Source organism: Lithobates pipiens, unplaced genomic scaffold (assembly GCF_037356315.1).
Source record: "Lithobates pipiens isolate NorthernLeopardFrog02 unplaced genomic scaffold, aLitPip1_a1.2 Scaffold_18, whole genome shotgun sequence".
Lineage (NCBI taxonomy): Eukaryota > Metazoa > Chordata > Amphibia > Anura > Ranidae > Lithobates > Lithobates pipiens.
Genome location: NW_027507758.1, coordinates 293,467,450 through 293,485,349, shown reverse-complemented (window position 1 = coordinate 293,485,349; position 17,900 = coordinate 293,467,450). Strand labels below are relative to the sequence as shown.

The 17,900-nt window shown below is 42.8% G+C and overlaps 1 protein-coding gene across 3 annotated transcripts in view; it reads left to right on the top strand.

Annotated features, from left to right (window-relative positions):
- Positions 1 to 17,900, top strand: part of FIG4 (FIG4 phosphoinositide 5-phosphatase) — a 407,091-nt gene that overhangs the window by 229,290 nt on the left and 159,901 nt on the right. For all 3 annotated transcript variants that reach the window (XM_077487135.1, XM_077487137.1, XM_077487138.1), the window contains 2 exons: positions 6,006 to 6,153; positions 6,267 to 6,350. In XM_077487135.1, coding sequence (XP_077343261.1) covers positions 6,006 to 6,153; positions 6,267 to 6,350 — 232 coding nt within the window. The remainder of the gene's footprint in view (positions 1 to 6,005; positions 6,154 to 6,266; positions 6,351 to 17,900) is intronic.

Below are 17,900 nucleotides of genomic sequence, written 5' to 3'. Positions count from 1 at the left end.
CACTCATTACAGACCTTTGAGCATACATAGGACGCTGTTTAAATTGAACCCACCAGACATTAGTTAACTACAGGAACTACACCGTATCTTACCATCAAAAACACTATCTAATTTATTTTTAATATTAAAAGCAAAAATCCCCATCTACCATGTATCCAAGCTTTATTTTGCTGAGAATTTACTTAGAAAACACTGAAACAAGAGGGGGTTAGGAACAAGGATAGTCCCAAAAGAGGTTCATACCTCAAAAGGGGAGTGGGAACTGTCAGCGGTATACTCAAAAATACTTTAGTCAAAGATTATTGACAGGGAACAATTACAGTAGGCAACTGCAAAGGGTTAAAAGACAAGGTTGTCTGTTAAAATGCACATTTCAGGGATCCCAAACACACCAAACCATTCAAAGCAACTGCATAGACTGTCACACTTATAGTCAGATAAAAATGTGGGGTCACTGGGGGGTCCTAGGAAACCACACTATGCACTAGCCAGTGAGATGCTGCATGCCTTATTAGCGGACATCTAAGCCCACATAGGACCAATAAATAAGCCATAACACCAGTCAGGCAATTCAGTAATTAAATGCAGAATGCAATGGAGTCTCCACAGACCTAGGATACTAAGAGAAAATCAGATTAATATGTGAAATTATAATCAATGTCCAAATTACATGTGGACATGCGTATGCAGATGACCAGCGCTCCAAACAGCATGTGAATGATAAGAGGGAGTCAATCATAACGTGGCTTTAAATCCAAATGATTCCATTAATACCTAATGAAAATAACAATGTCTTCTCGTGTTTAGCCTGTCCTAGTGGCCCCACCTGCTGCCAGTGTAGCGTGGTACTATTCAGTAGACCCCATGACAGGTCTAGCCAAGATTCAGGGCTCCGGCAAGGGGAAAAGAGGACTTACTGTTCGCTTGCAGACACAAGGCTACAGGGATGGAGAGCCACATGGCAGACCATGTGTCTGCACATATGCCAGATGTTTTCATCCACTCATGCTGGAACTCCTCTTCATACAGTGAGCTCACTAAGCGATGTTGAGCCAATCAGCTGTGCATTTCCTATGTCTAATTTCAGATGTCTGCCTCCAGTAGATGAGAATGGTAATGGGCGAAAGCCACAAAACCATTCAAAGCAACTGCAAAGACTGTCACACTAACAATGAAATGTGGATAGGGTCACAGGGGGCCTAGGAAACCACACTATGCATTAGCCCAGTGTTTCAAAACTCTAGTCCTCAAGGCGCCCCAACAGGTCATGTTTTCAGGATTTCCATTATTTTGCACAGGTGATTCGATCAGTTGCACTGCCTTAGTAATTACCACAGCCAATTCATCTGAGGAAAATCCTGAAAACATGACCTGTTAGGGCGCCTTGAGGACTGGAGTTGAGAAACACTGCACTAGCCAATGAGATGCTGTGTGCCTTAGTAGCGGACATCTAAGCCCACATAGGACCAATACTTAATAGTCATACAGCCAGATGATTCAGTGATTAAATGCAAAATGCAGTGGACTCTCCACAGACCTAGGATACTGTCAGAAATCTAGGATTAGTACAGGTGATGGCACTCAATGTCCAGACTGTATGTAAACATGAGTATCATGCAGATGACCAGCACTCCAAACAGCGTGTGAATGATGAGTGTAAGTCAATTATAATGTGGCTTTAAATCCAAACGATTCCATTATTGCATGGTGATAGTAACAATGTCTGCTCATGTGTAGTCTGCAGGGATGGGAAGCTGTTTTCATTTACTTATGCTGGAGCGCCTCTTCACATGGTGAGCTCACTGAGCGCTGCTGAGCTGATCAGCTGTACATTTCCTGTGTCTGATTTCAGAGGTCTGCCCCCAGTGGATGAGAATGGTAATTGGCAATCAGATGGCAAGACGCCCAGGCATGGGCATAGTTGGGATGTCAAGAGTACAGGGACACTGCACCGGCACGTTTCACCCACGGCTATGTGGGTTTCATCAGGGTGAGATGACACCTATTTGACTGCCATTAATAAAGGCTTTGTATTCACCCCTATCAGGGGTATTTAGTGACAGTGACATCATATCTGCCCTTCATGCTGTCTGATGAAAACCATCTCCACGTTATTGGCTCACAGATCTGCAACCACTAAAGGGAATGTACCCATGTGGAAGATGCCATATTTGTCTGTTGTAAAACAGACACTTTATTTAACTCTAACCATCAGAATTTGTATAGAATCAAACATGTTATAAATTGTAATACCTCCAGGGTTCTTTACATGTTAGAGTGTCCATGTCACATGATTTATGTGGGTAAAACTAAATGTCCTCTTAAGGTTAGGATTGTAAAACATCTATCCAGTATCTGCAATCCAGGGAATAACTCTCCAATGGTGGAACACTTTGCTAAATATCATCAGCGGCAACCTACTGGGCTAAAAGTAAAAGGCATTTATACATTAAAAGTATCCGCCAGACGAGGGGACTTCAATACCCTTTTACTCCAAAAGGAAAGGGAATGATTTTTCCGCTTAGGAAGTTTTGCTCGGAAGGGATTAAACACAGAATTTAGTTAAAAAATATTCCAAGTACCATAGATGGTGGCCATTATTAAAGAACGATTGGCGCACTTGTTATATGGATAATGATTAATATAAGTGTTTCTTTCCCCTGATTTACCAAAGATACTCTCTATACTGTGGTCCTAAGTATTTTCTGCAACGATTGCTGTAGACTTTGTTTAGAAAATGCCTATGGTCTGGCTACTCTGAACCCCGGGGCATTCCCACTAGTATCATTGTGTAGTTGTAGGTCCACTTAACATTTAAAAGTTGAGATTATGTTTAATGTCACCCTTTTAGCTAGCTACTATGATGGGAAAATATCTGAGCAAAATCTTCTGTCTGAATGTATGTTGCACCATGTAAATTAATGCACTAAAGTTGTAATGATTTCATACAATGGGGTTCTTTTCGCAGCATATAATGAATATGACCACAAGATGGAGCCATATACTGACTGACATGACAGGGCAGGTATCCAGACCCTACAAAGTCTTTATTAATGGCAGGCAAATAGGTGTCATCTCACCCTGATGAAACCCACATAGCCGTGGGTGAAACGTGTCTGTGCAATACCTCTGCACCCCTGCCATCCCAAATATGCCCATACCTGGGCGTCTTGCCATCTGATTGCCATTCTCATCCACTGGGGGCAGACCTCTTAAATCAGACACAGAAAATGCACAGCTTATCAGCTCAGCGGCGCTCAGTGAGCTCAACATGTGAGGAGGAGCTCCAGCATAAGTGAATGAAAATGTCTGGCATATGTGCAGACACATGGTGCGCCATGTGGCTTCCCATCCCTGCAACTCCGTGTCTGCCAACGAACAGTAGGTCCTTTTTTCACCATGCTGGAGCCCTGAATTTTGGCTAGACCACGCTACACTGTCAGAAGGTGGGGTCATCAGGACAGGTTACATATGAGCAGACATTGTTACTATCACTATGCATTAATGGAATCGTTCAGATTTAAAGCCACATTATAATTGACTTACACTCATCATTCACACATTGTTTGGAGTGCTGGTCATCTGCATGATACTCATGTTTACATACAGTCTGGACATTGAGTGCTATCACCTGCACTAATTCTAGATTTTTGTCAGTATCCTAGGTCTGTGGAGACTCCACGGCATTCTGCATCTAATCACTGAATCATCTGACTGACTGTATGACTATTAAATATTGGTCCTATGTGTGCTTAGATGTCCATTACTAAGGCACACAGCATCTCATTGGCTAGTGCATAGTGTGGTTTCCTAGGACCCCCATTGACCCTATCCACATTACATTATTAGTGTGACAGTCTTTGCCATTGCTTTGAATGGTTTCGCCCATTTCCATTCTCATCCACTGGAGGCAGACATCTGAAATTAGACATAGGAAATGCACAGCTGATTGGCTCAACAGCGTTCAGTGAGCTGTATGAAGAGGAGTTCCAGCATGAGTGGATGAAAACATCTGGCCTATGTGCAAACACATGGTCTGCCACGTGGCTTCCCATCCCTGAAGCTCTGTGTTTGCCAACAAACGGTAAGTCCTCTTTTCACCTTGCCGGAGCCCTGAATTTTGTCTAGACCTGTCATGGGGTCTAGTGAATAGTACCACACTAGACTGGCAGCAGGTGGAGCCACTAGGACAGGCTACACACAAGAAGACATTATTATTTTCACTATGTATTCTTCTCTGTCAATTGTTTACATTTTTGAATAAATTATTTTTATATACCGTTGACAGTTCCCACTCCTCTTGGGTTACGGACCTCTTTTGGGACTACCCTTGTCCCTAACCCCCCTCTTTTTTCAGTGATACCCAGGACCCGATTGGTGATCTTCACCCAAGATTGGGTGAGTCAGTACTTCTTTCCCAGACCCTGACCCGTGGTACAGTGTCAGTTATTTCCATGTCCACCCATTTCCTCCCCCTCCTCCCTTATTCTAGCACTTAGAAAACACCCCTAGCATTTCTGTGGCCTTCTTGAGTAAGGGCAGATGATTCATGTAGCAATTAATCTCTGTAATCTATGTGCCCTTCGCTCAGACATGCAGGCAGGAGGGTATGCTTAGCTGAAAAAACTCCTCCTCCCCTCGATATATGACATAATTTGCCTAGGTATGGAAACTGGGACGTAACAAAAGAAATGTAAAAAACTGTTTAAAACAAGTAAATATAAAATATTTTCCTATCTATTTACTAACGCTAGTAGCATAAGGATTCAACATAGTCAATGTTTATTGAGAGAGTGAAGTTCCAGTTTATGTAAACCTTTCCTAAAACTATTTTGAGGCTTTGCCTTGCTATCTCCTTGCTGAAATGCATGTTTTCTGGCTGTTAACCTGGCTCTTTGCCTTCATTACTCACTGTGTTACTAACATGGAATAAATATGTAGATCAGGAAAGACAGAATCCTGTATTGACTCAGTCTATTTAAAGTAGACCCCTGCCTGCTCCCTCCTACCTCTCTTACCATCAGACATTCCTTTTTTTTTCTGGTCTAAATTACCTTATTTGTGCTGCTCTGCTCACCTAGGTGAGACTTTGTCACTGCTAGTACGCAGATGTGCCACGGGGTTCAGATGCCAAGAGAGCGCTGCCGCACATCTGTGCATGTGCTGGGGTTACCTGGTATCTGCACATGCGCAGGTGTTGCCGCACACGTGCAAAGACTGCTGATAGGGAAGCTAGCATTCTTCTCTATCTTTTTGTGCATATGTGGCATTTTCATGGCATATGCGCAGATATACTCGCTGGATCCAAATGCAGGGCATAATGGTGGTGCCTCGAAGGGGCGGAACTATGTAAGCACAGTGAATGGAAGTTCCACTTTAAACAGGAGGATCAGTATGACACCCAGGCTAATACCATTGCAGAATGAGAACCCAGCAATGGCAGACACCTTGTTTTATGTAATACTGCTCGATATGTTTACTTCAAAATTTGTCTCCTATTTTTTTTAAAATACAATTTATTTCATTTAGTAAGATTTGTACTCTGTTTATTCCAAAAGTTTTAATACACATTTTACTGAGCTGTATTGTACTGTTTAAATTTAATGAAATATCCTTCCATTCATTTGGGTTAGCTCAAGAAAGCAGTTCTTATTTTGAGGACTAAAACATTTGTTTCTTAAGTGCACTTTTTTCATTTCCATGTGTGCTCGATCAGAAGGTCTATTTGCAATGGTAGACAGAAAAAAGCTAAAATGTCAAAAGTCTCCAATATTGCCTTCAAAAAAAGAAATTGCATGACAGGCACATTTTTAACCAGGTCCTTTTTCAGGCTTGCTCCCACTGAAAAACAGCCTCAAATGCTGAGCATTTTGGGCCATATCAGGAATAGGCAATAGTGGAATAAAATTAAAATGTATACTGAGAGCTGTTTTGTAATACCAGTTCTTTTGAGCAAAAAAAAATATTTTTCTATTATATAATTCTTTCATTGCTTTTTCTTACAGTAGCCTCTGCTGAAAACCTGAAGAAGATGATCATAAAGAAATTTAACAAATGTAGCGAGGAAATCAATATCTACACAGAGTTTTTCCGACCTTATGAACTGAGCAGTTTTGATGACACTTTTTGCTTGTCTATGGCCAATTCAGCAAGGTATAGCTAAGCAGCTGAGATAAAGTTTAATTTAGCATACACAAATGGACAGCATTGCATAGCTCTATTAATTTGTAGACATTAATATGTGTTTTCATGCTTCCTTTTTACAGAGATTTTATGCCAAAAAATGTTGGCATTGATCCAAGCCCATTTACTGTACGTAAACCAGATGAAACAGGAAAATCAGTCCTAGGGTAAGACTCTAAAATTTTGAATATTCATATTGTTTAAAAAAAATTATTGATAATCTCTGATACCAGATTGGAAGCTTCTTTATTCCTCAGTTCACAGTTTCAGAATAATATACAATATCTCAAAAAAGTGAGTACATCCCTCACATTTTTGTAAATATTTTATTATCTCTTTTCATCTGACAACACTGAAGAAAAAACACTTTGCTACAATGTAAAGTAATGAGTGTACAGCTTGTAGTAAATTTTCTGTCCCCTCAAAATAACTCAACACACAGCCATTAATGTCTAAACCACTAGCAACAAAAGTGAGTACACCCTTAATTGAAAATGCCCAAATTGGGACCAAAGCATCAATATTTTGTTTGGCCACCATGATTTTCCAGCACTGTCTTAACCTTCTTGGGCATGGAGTTCGCCAGAGCTTCGCAGGTTGCCACTGGAGTCCTCTTCCACTCCTCCTTGATGACATCACGGAGCTGGTGGATGTTAGAGACATTGCATTCCTCCACCTTCTGTTTGAGGATGCTCCACAGATGCTCAATAGGGTTTTAGGTCTGGAGACATGCTTGGCCAGTCCATCACCTTTACCCTCAGCTTCTTTAGCAAGGCAATGGTCGTCTTGGAGGTGTGTTTGGGGTTTTTATCATGTTGGAATACTGCCCTGCTACTGGTTTTTGAAAGGAGGGTATCATGCTCTACTTAAGTATGTCACGGTACATGTTGGCATTCATGGTTCCCTCAATGAACTTATAGCTCCCAGACCAGGACACTCCCACCACCACGCTTGACTGTAGGCAAGGCACACTTGTCTTTGTACTCCTCACCTGGTTTCTGCCACACACACACTTAACACTATCTGAACTAACTAAGTTTATCTTGGTCTCATCAGACCATAGGACATGAATCCAGTAATCCATATCCTTAGTTGCTTGTCTTCAGCTAACAGTTTGCGGGATTTCTTGTATTATCTTTAGAAGAGACATCCTTCTGGGATGACAGCCATGCAGACCAGTTTGATGCAGTATGCAGTGTATGGTCTGAGCACTGAAAGGCTGAACCCCACCCCCTTCATCCTCTGCAGCAATGCTGGCAGCACTCGTACGTCTATTTCCCAAAGACAACCTTTGGATATGAAGCTGAGAACGTGCACTTAACTTCTTTGGTCGTCCATGGCGAGGCCTGTTCTGAGTGGAACCTGTCCTGTTAAACCAAAGTATGGTCTTGGCCACCGTGCTGCAGCTCAGTTTTAGGGTCTTGGCAATGTTATTATAGCCTAGGCCATGTTTATCTAGAGCAACAATTATTTTCTTTATCGTACATCACGGGACACAGAGCCATAGAAGTTACTATGTGGGTTATAGGCCACCTTCAGGTGATAGACACTGGTACACCCTAAGACAGGAAGTCCACTCCCTATATACCCCCCTGAGCACCACTGGAGCAATCCATGCTGGGGCTAGCTATGCAGCCGGATCCATTCAAAGTGTATTTTAGGCCAAATTGAATGGTACCCTGGCCTCGTGTCCTAAGAAACAAGCTTTTGCCTGTAACACTTCATTTTTTAGAGAGCTGGACCCTGGGATTGGGACTGTTAGTTTTACCACAGAAAACCCTGTGGCGAGAAAGGTAAGTGGAGTTTTTCTAAGAAATTTTAAAAATGTTCTTATGAAATGTCTCCTTTAAAAAGTAAATGTTGTCATGCCTAAGTGTCACCACTGGGGGCTGTATGGAGCTTCTCATGCTTTCCTCAGAGATCACGCTGTGTCAGGAAGCAATAGGCTTTTTCTTCCGGCTAGCAGGCAGACTTCTGGTGAGTTTGGGGGGGGGGGGATTTTTCTTCCACAGATACTTCCCACCTGGGCTAAACTCTCCCTCTCTTCATGGGGAAAGGGAGAGCTAAATTGATCGGCGATGCCGTTTTCTTTTACCGCCCCTGCACGGTGGCAGCTCTCAGATCTCCTCCTCGCCATCCCTCCCTCACTCATAAGCCGATCCCGTCGGATCGGAGGCCCGCGCTCGCGTGGAAAAACACTCTGCAGGGCTGGACTATTGCTCAAGCAGTGGATGCAATCCTTCTGGTAATACCTCTGCTTTTGTGCATCGGCTATGGTCAGAAGGGGGGCTAAAAACACCCCAAAAAAGAAGGGCTCAAGAAAGACTTCTACAACCACAAAAAAGCCTAGAACCATTTAAAAGAAAAATTACATCCTCCCCTGAAAGTTCTGAGGTGGCTGGTCAGAGTGCGCCATCTGGGCTGTCAGGTGTTGCAATTGCTTTCAACACTGCAGCCCTTATAGTACTGAAGAGGTTTTTTACTGAACCATTTTAGGGTTGGAGCAGAAGATTGATGCTTTAACCGCATCCCAGTGTGGGACTAAGCGCGACAGGTCCCCTTTGATTACCCAGGACCCTCCAAACTGAGGAAGCGGGGGAGACAGATGATGAGTTTCTCTCAGGGGACCAGGAAGAGGCTGATGACTCCTCTTCTGAAGAGTCAAATACGGAAGGATCAGGTTCACAATCTGAAAGATTGATGGTACAATCTCTTACTGAATGGTATTGAATTGGTCCGCTCCACATGCTGCCATTAGCTGAGTCAGTTGAGGAACCCACTTCTTGTTTGAGTTCCCTAAAGTATGTATTCTGAGTAGGATCACCCAGATAAACAGTTTTTTCCTCCAAAAAACTTTATCCTATGGAGGAAGAATTTAATAAGAAATGGGGGATGCCAGCAATTGACGCTGCTATATCCTCTGTGAATAAAAATTTGACTTGTCCGGTAGACAATGCTCAAATGCTGAAGGATCCAATGGATAAGACCTTGAAATTCCTAGTTAAAAACAATTTTTCTCTGGCAAGTTCAGTGGCTCAGCCTGTGCTGGCAGCAATCGGTATATGTCAATCCTTAAGAGACCAGTTTAAACAGGTGCTCAAAATTATTCCTGATCAGCAGGACCAAGATTTGGCCGGGATACCAAGGAGCATTATGTTTTGCAATAGACGCTATGAGAGATTCTATTCTCCAGGCCTCACAGCTTACGCTCAGGCTGGTGCATATGCGTAGAGTTCTGTGGTTGTAAAATTGGTCAGCTGAAGAGCCATGCAAAAAGTTTCTGGCTAGTTTTCCATTTTGCGGTGAATGGCTGTTTGGGGACGATCTGGATAAATACATCCAAAGAATTTCTAATGGGAAAAGTTCCCTTTTTCCAGTTAAGAAGAAGAGTAAGCGTTTTCTTTTAAGCAAGCTTCTTCTCTAGTGCTAGGAGCATCAGCCTCCAGGCAGTCATGATGGCCTCCTCCGTTAAGTTCAAGAGGTAAACCTCAGGGTCAACCCCAGGGACAAAAGAGGCCCTGGAGAAGGAAACCCGCAAAACACAATACTAAGACCTCCTTATGAAGGGACGCCCTCGCTCGCTCGAGTGGGGAGAAGACTTCTGCAGTTCTCAAGGGTCTGGCAGGAAGAGTGTCGAGACAAATGGGTGGTGTCCTCAATATCTCTTGGATACAAACTAGAGTTCCGAGAGTTCCCGTCTCCTCGTTTTCTCAGATCAAATGTTCCTAGAGATCCAGAGAAAAAGAAGTCTCTCTTTCAAGCGTTGGACCATCTTTTGTCTCAAAAGGTGATATCAGTGGTCCCCAAGGAAGAGCAGGGGTTAGGGTTTTATTCAAACCTTTTCACAGTACCAAAACCAAACGGGGATTTGAATATCTGCTCTGTGTATGTAGTCATTGCGATCAGTGGTCTCCATTCTACAAGATGGAGAACTGCTAGCGTCAATTGCCATCAAGGATACTTACCTCCATGTACTTATTGTTCCAGCTCACCAGAAATATCTACGTTTCGAGATAGAGAATCTTAATTTTCAGTTTGTAGCGCTGCCTTTCAGTCTAGCTACTGCACCTCAAGTGTTTACAAAGGTCTTGGCTCCTCCTTTAGCCAGATTAAGGGCTCAATGTATAACGATTCTAGCTTACTTAGATGTTCTACTCTTGATAGACCAGTCTGTAGCCTGCTTAGACCAAAGTTTGGTCACCACAGTCAGCTACCTGGAATACCTAGAAATTGGAATACTTGAATCTGATCATAGATACAGCTCAGAAGAGGGTTTTCTTGCCCCAGACAAAGATCAGCTCCATAAGCGAACTGATTCAGGTGGTCAAAGCAAAGAAGAATCCTTTTATTCGACTTTGCATGAGATTGTTGGGAAAGATGGTGGCTTAATTCAAGGCCGTTCCTTATGCTCAATTTGACTCAAGATTATTACAAAACAGTGTCCTATCGACTTGAAACAAGAAGGTCCAAGCTCTAGACATCCCAATGCATTTATCCCCAAAGGTGCGCCAAAGCCTCAGGTGGTGGTTGATAGCCAAAAATCTCCAAAAAGGAAAATCCTTCCTACCAGTTACCTGGAAGGTGGTAACAGATGCCAGCCTTCTGGGCTGGGGAACAGTCCTGGAAGAAGCATCTGTCCAAATAAAATGGTCCAAATCAGAAATGACCTTGCCCATCAATATTCTAGAGATTCGGGCAGCACGCCCGGCCCTGAAGGCCTGGACGCTCAGGTTACGGAATTGTCCCGTCAGGATCCAATCCGTCAATGCCACAGCAGTGGCCTATATCGATCACCGGGGGGGTATGAGAAGTTGTGCGGCCCAGAGAGAGGTGAATCATATCCTAACTTGGGCAGAAAACAACATACCTTGCCTATCGGCAGTATTCATTCCAGGAATAGAGTATTGGCAGGCCGACTACTTAAAGGTGTTGTAAAGGTTCATTTTTTATTTTCTAAATCGGTTCCTTTAAGCTAGTGCATTGTTGGTTCACTTACCTTTTCCTTCGATTTCCCTTCTAAATGTTTTTTTTCTTTGTCTGAATTTCTCACTTCCTGTTCCCCCTCAGTAAGTGTAAGTGTGTAGGTGTGAAGTTTACTGAGGAGAAACAGGAAGTGAGAAATTCAGACAAAGAAAAAAAACATTTAGAAGGGAAATCGAAGGAATAGGTAAGGGAATCCATTTAGAAAATAAACAAAGCTTTACAACCCCTTTAAGTCACCAGCAGTTGCTCCTGGGAGAATGGTTGCAAAGATTGTAAAGATGGCGGTAGGAGACCCCTGGACCCTACCGCCACGGCCAGAACTTTTCAAGGTCCGGTATTCCATCCTACTTTACAAACGCTAAATTTAATGGTTTAGCTATGGAGATCCACATTCTGAAGAAGCGTGGGCTATCAGGTTCAGTAGTGTCTTCTCTGGTTAATGCAAGGAAGCCGGCCTCCAGTCATATATTATAGAGTCTGGAAGGCATATGTCTCCTGGTGTGAATCCAGGGGTTGGCACCCCAGGAAATATGTCATAGGTAGGATACGTGACTTTCTACAGATAGGATTAGAAATGAAACTGGCCTTGAGTACTATCAAGGGCCAGGTTTTGGCCTTGTCGGTATTTTTTCAACGACCCCTTGCTTCGCACTCTCTGGTTCGTAGCTTTATTCAGGAGGTAACGTGGCTTAATCCTCCGTTTATGTCACCCCTGAAACCTTGGGACTTAAATTTAGTCCTGTCGGCATTACAGAAACAGCCTTTTGAGCCAATACAACATATTCCCTTGGTTCTTTTGACAAGGAAATTCATTTTTCTGGTAGCCATATCTTCTGCAAGAAGGGTATCAGAGTTGGCTGCTCTTTCTTGTAAAGAGCCATATTTGATTATTCACAAGGATAAGGTTGCATTACATCCTCATCCTAATTTTCTACCAAAGGTAGTGTCAGGTTTTCATTTAAACCAGGATATTGTTCTACCTTCATTTTTCCCAGAACCCTGTTCTGCAGAAGAAAGGTCACTGCATTCTCTTGATGTGGTGAGAGCAGTCAAAGCCTACTTGAAGGCGACTGCTCAGATTCGTAAAACAGATGTTTTGTTTGTGTTGCCCGAAGGTACTAATAGAGGACAGGCAGCATCGAAATCTGCTATTTCTAAATGGATTCATGAAGTGATTGTTCAAGCTTATGGTTTGAAGAGGAAAATTACACCTTTTCATATTAAAGCGCACTCACCAGGTCTGTTAATACTTCCTTGTGTCTCCCTCCCTTCAGTTGGCATTGCTATGGGACATCCCACATAGTAACTACTATGGCTCTGTGTCCTGTGATGTACGATAAAGAAAATAGGATTTTTATTACAGCTTACCTGTAAAATCCTTTTCTTTGACGTACATCACGGGACACAGATGTCCCTCCCTTCTTTCTGATATACACGTGTATTCCTTTGCTACAAAAACTGAGGTGCTCCCAGTAGTGGGAGAGGTTATATAGGGAGTGGACATCCTGTCTTAGGGTGTGCCGGTGTCCACCACCTGAAGGTGGCCTATAACTCACATAGTAACTACTATGGCTCTTTGTCCCATGATGTACTTCAAAGCAAAGGATTTTACGGGTAAGCTATTATAAAAATTCTATTTTTTCCGATCCTCAGAGAGGTCAGTGACCAGTATGAGAGAGTGAGAGCGATAACACCAAATTTAACACATCTGCTCCCCCTTCATACCCGACACCTTGTAACATTAACGAGTCACATGACATCGTGGAGGGAAAATGGCAAATTGGCCCAATTTGGACATTTTCAGGGGTGTACTCACTTTTGTTGCCAACGGTTTAGACAATAATGGGTGTGTGTTGAGTTATTTTGAAGTGACAGCAAATTTGCACTGTTATACAAGCTGTACACTCACTACTTTACATTGTAGCAAAGTGTCATTTCTTCAGTGTTGTCACATGAAAAGATATAATAAAATACAGAAATGCGAGGGGTGTACTCATGTTTGTGAGATACTGTATATATATATATATATATATATATATATATATATATATATATATACTTGCCAGTGCTACAGCCATTTGATGCTCAAAAAACTTTTTGATGAAGTATGTCCATTGTTCATTGAGCTTTATTTTTTATTTTTTTAGTATCACCTGAGGGGTAATGTAGATTGATAAAATAAAGGTGCCAGTTCTCTTTGTGCCCTGACTTTTAGAAAGCGGTGGTATTGACAAGTAAGTCTGGTTTGTGTCGGTGAGACACTGGATCTCATTGGTGATCGTTAACTCCATCCCACTCGGCTTATAGCAGAATGACGGCCGGGTGGGGGTTTCATTATCCTGACTGGGTGTCATATGACGTCCAGCAGGACAAGCCTATGACGTAGGCTCTTTACCATGTGATTAGCTGTGTCCAATCACAGCTAATCACATCGTAACGAGGAAGTGCCGCTTATTGGCTTTCCTCTGTTAGTGCTTGACAGGTGTACCAGGGCATCTAACTACAGTTATTGCCTCTACAGATCAGATGAGCAAATTATGATATCTGCATCAGATATACAGTGAGGGCAAAAAAGATTTGATCCCCTGCTGATTTTGTACATTTGCCCACTAAAATTATCAGTCTATAATTTTAATGGTAGGTTTATTTTAACAGTGAGAGACAGAATTACAACCAAAATATCCAGAAACACGCATTTCAAAGTTATAAATGTATTTTTACATTTTAATGAGTGAAGTAAGTATGTGATCCCCTATCAATCAGGAAGATTTTTGGCTCCCAGGTGACTTCTTTACAGGTAATGAGCTGAGATTAGGGACACTTTCTTAGAGGGGGTGCTCCTAATCGCAGGTTGTTACCTGTATAAAAGACACCTATCCGCAGAAGCAATCAATAAGTCAAATTCCAATCTCTCCACCATGGCCAAGACCAAAGAGCTGTCCAAGGATGTCAGGGACAAGATTGTGGACCTACAACCTACAAGGCTGTAATGGGCTATAAGAGCGTGGCTAAGCAACTTGGTGTGAGGGTGACAGCAGTTTGTGCGATTATTCGCAAATGGAAGAAAAACAAAATAATTGTCAATCTCCATTGGTCTGGGGCTCCATACAGGATCTCACCTCATGGAGTTTCAATGATCATGAGAACGGTGAGGAATCAGCCAAGAACTACATGGAAGAATCTTGTCAATGATTTCAAGGCAGCTGAGACCATAGTCACCAAGAAAACAATTGGTAACATACTACACCGTGCAGGACTGAAATCCTGCAGTGCCTGCAAGGTCCCCCTGCTCAAGAAAGCACATCTACTGGCCCGTCTGTAGTTTGCTAATGACCATCTGAATGATTCAGAGGAGATCTGTTTTGGTCAGATGAGACCAAAATCAAGCTCTTTGGCATCAACTCAACTCATCGTGTTTGGAGGAGGAGAAATGCTGCCTATGACTCCAAGCACACCATCCCCACCATCAAACATGGAGGTGGAAACATTATGCTTTGGTGGGGGGTTTCTGCTAATGGGACAGGACAACTTCACCGCTTCAAAAGGATGATGGACAGGGCCATGTATCATCAAATCCTTCCCTTAGCCATGGCATTGAAAATGGGTCACAAATGGGTATTGCAGCATGACAATGACCTAAAACACACGGCCAAGGCAACAAAGGACTGTCTCAAGAAGAAGCACATTAAGCCAGTCTCCCAGCCTTAATCCCATGGAAAATGTGTGGAGGTTCAAGTTACCAAACATTAGCCTCGAAACCTTAATGACTTGGAGGGGGGGACAGAACCCCTCCTGAGATGTGTGCAAACCTGGTAGCCAACTACAAGAAACGTCTGACCTCTGTGGTTTTACCACCAAGTTCAAAGTCATGTTTTGCGAATGGGGTGAAATACTTATTTCATTCATTAAAATGCAAATCAATTTATAACTTTTTTTAAATGCATTTTTCTGGATTTATTTGTTGTTATTCTGTCTCTCTCTGTTAAAATAAACCTACCATTAAAATTATAGACTGATCATTTCTCAGTGGTCAGTGGGAAAACTTACAAAATCAGCAGAGGATCAAATATTTTTTTCCCCTCACTATATTACACCCCTATATGCCTATTTTTATGCATAAGAAAGACTCTCCATTGTGTCATAAATGTCAGCTGGGTCGTGGTACTTTTATTCACGTGGTATGGGAGTGCTCTAAGGTAAGGCGCTTGTGGTGACAGAGTTTATCGCTGACAACTTTGACCTTCCCAATATATGTAACCCCTTAGTATGTTTCCTGGGAGCAATTGAGAATAAGGAAATGGATGCTGCTACAAAACAATTCCTTAAAATTTTTTTTTTTTTTTATGTCTGTAAATTTATAGTGAGGAGGTGGATACATGCTGAAAATCTGACCCTGGGGATGTGGATGAAATTAGTCAATACAGATATTCTGCCTTATCACATGACATATGAGGCCCAGGGATGTCCCAAAAAATGTAGGAAGGCTTGGTTTCCGGTGGGTTGATTCTTTTGATACGTTAGAGGGGGTAGTGGATGCTTGAATGGTTACGGGAAGGGACAGAGAGGGAGAATAATTCCTGGGATGGAGGGTAGTGGATAGGTTTTTCACACGCTATAGGACCTGTTTGTTGTTTTTTTTTCTGTGGAAAAACAGTTTTCTATGTTTTTGTTTTTCTTGTTTGAATGTTATATGCTGTTTTGTGTAAATATCCTGAGGCTCCTAATAACCCCTTAGAGCAGTGGTCATCGACCCTGTCCCCAGGGCCCACTAATAGGCCAGGTTTTCAAGATAACTGAAATACATGACAGGTGATATAATTTGCTGCTCAGTGATTGCAGTATTCTTGTCTGCATCTCCCCAAGGTAATACAAAAAACCTGGCCTGTAAGGCTCGGTTCACACCAGACGCGGCACGACTTGCCGCGCCGCGACCTGACAAGTCACCCCCGTTCTGTACTACGGAACCGTTCTAGTAGGAGCGACTCGAGTCGCTCCGACTTAGAAAAAAGGTTCCTGTACTACTTTTGCGGCGACCTCGGGCGACTTGCATTGACTTCTATACAGAAGTCATTTTGCAAGTCGCCGCTGAGGTCGCGGCAGGTCGCGGCGCGGCAAGTCGTGCCGCGTCTGGTGTGAACCGAGCCTTAGTGGGCCCTGAGGACAGGGTTGATGACCACTGCCTTAGAGGGTACAGAAAAAAGCACTTACCAGGTTCTGAGGTGCATTGGCGGTCTCAATTGCTTATTGGAGATTGAAATGTGGTTGTGTATGACACATGTAGTATGTACAAGTTTGTTTTCTCTAATAAGTATATTTTGTATTCTCATGGCTACCCTTATTACTGAATTTGCGGTCTGGTAATAAAAAACTTGTTTAAAAAAAAAAAAGATGGACTTGTGCAGTCAATTTCTGTGTTCACTGTAAGTTAAGGCTGCTGCTGGAGACAGCTGTCGCTAACCAAATACAGAAAGCTGGGTTGGTTAAAAGAAGTGTGGGTATTTTTTTTAGATTCATACCTAGGTAGATGCAGCATTGGTCCGATGTTGCATCTGTCCTCCCGCCGGCTCTAACACTGCTCTCTGCTCTGCCCCCTCCTCGATCACTGGAGCGACGGGCTGTGGAGGGGGCGGGAGCAGCCAGCTCAGGCTCTCAGTAGCTTGATGAGAGCTGAGCCGAGTGCCGGTCCAGGAATCTGGGCAGATCCAGACTCTATGGTCGTGATGACACCCGTGCCTGGACCGACTCTGTGAGGTCAGCAGAGAGCGGACTTCAGCCTGCTCTCTGCTATAAATGGGTCACAGGAATGCAGAACGAACTGCACTCCTATGATCCATAGGAGAAGTACAGCTAAACAAGCTTTGACTGTACTTCTGCTTTAAATGCTCTTTTCTGTACTAATGTAAACATTTTTTGGAGTAGTTTTCCTGTCTGCATGTTTTGGGTGTTTTGAGCCCCTACCCCTCTCTCCCAAGAATTTCATTTTGTGAGCAATAAACATTTTTGTTTTTCTGTACTTAGTGACTGGCGGCCATCAGTTATTATCCCACTATATCTAATAATCTACACCCTGAGGTGAAATGTCATCCCACCCTCTCATAGGGGGTTACCACCATGCCTCTGGGGGTCAGGGGTGTGCTATGTTTACAAGAAATTCTGCTGGGCTATCCAACCAGTGGGCATCCACTGATATGGAATATTAGTTTTCGGTGGACATACTTGTTTGTTTCCTGTTATGTTGGCCGAAGTGAACGCTTACAGTAAATATTAACCTTTTTGCCATTGTGAATATAAGATGAATATAATCATTATTATAAATAAAATAACTCTGTAGGGTCTAAACGCATAGTTATTTTCTTGAAAACTGCTGTGCACAATAAAAACAAAATTAACAAGTGTTGATTAGCACATCCTTAAAGGCTAATAACTTTGTTAAGCAATATCTGTGTGTTTAACAAAACATGTGTCTTGTCCTCTGGCCTTCTTATGGTGCTTGTTAGAGAGACGAATACCGTATATACTCGAGTATAGGCCGACCCGAATATAAGCCGAGGCCCCCAATTTACCCCCAAAAAAACTGGCAAACTTATTGACTCGTGTATAAGCCGAGGGTAAGACATGCCTGTCCATCCCTGTGTGTGTGTCCGTCCATCCCTGTGTGTCCGTCCATCCCTGTGTGTCCGTCCATCCCTGTGTGTCCGTCCATCCATCCCTGTGTGTGTGTGTCTCCATCCATC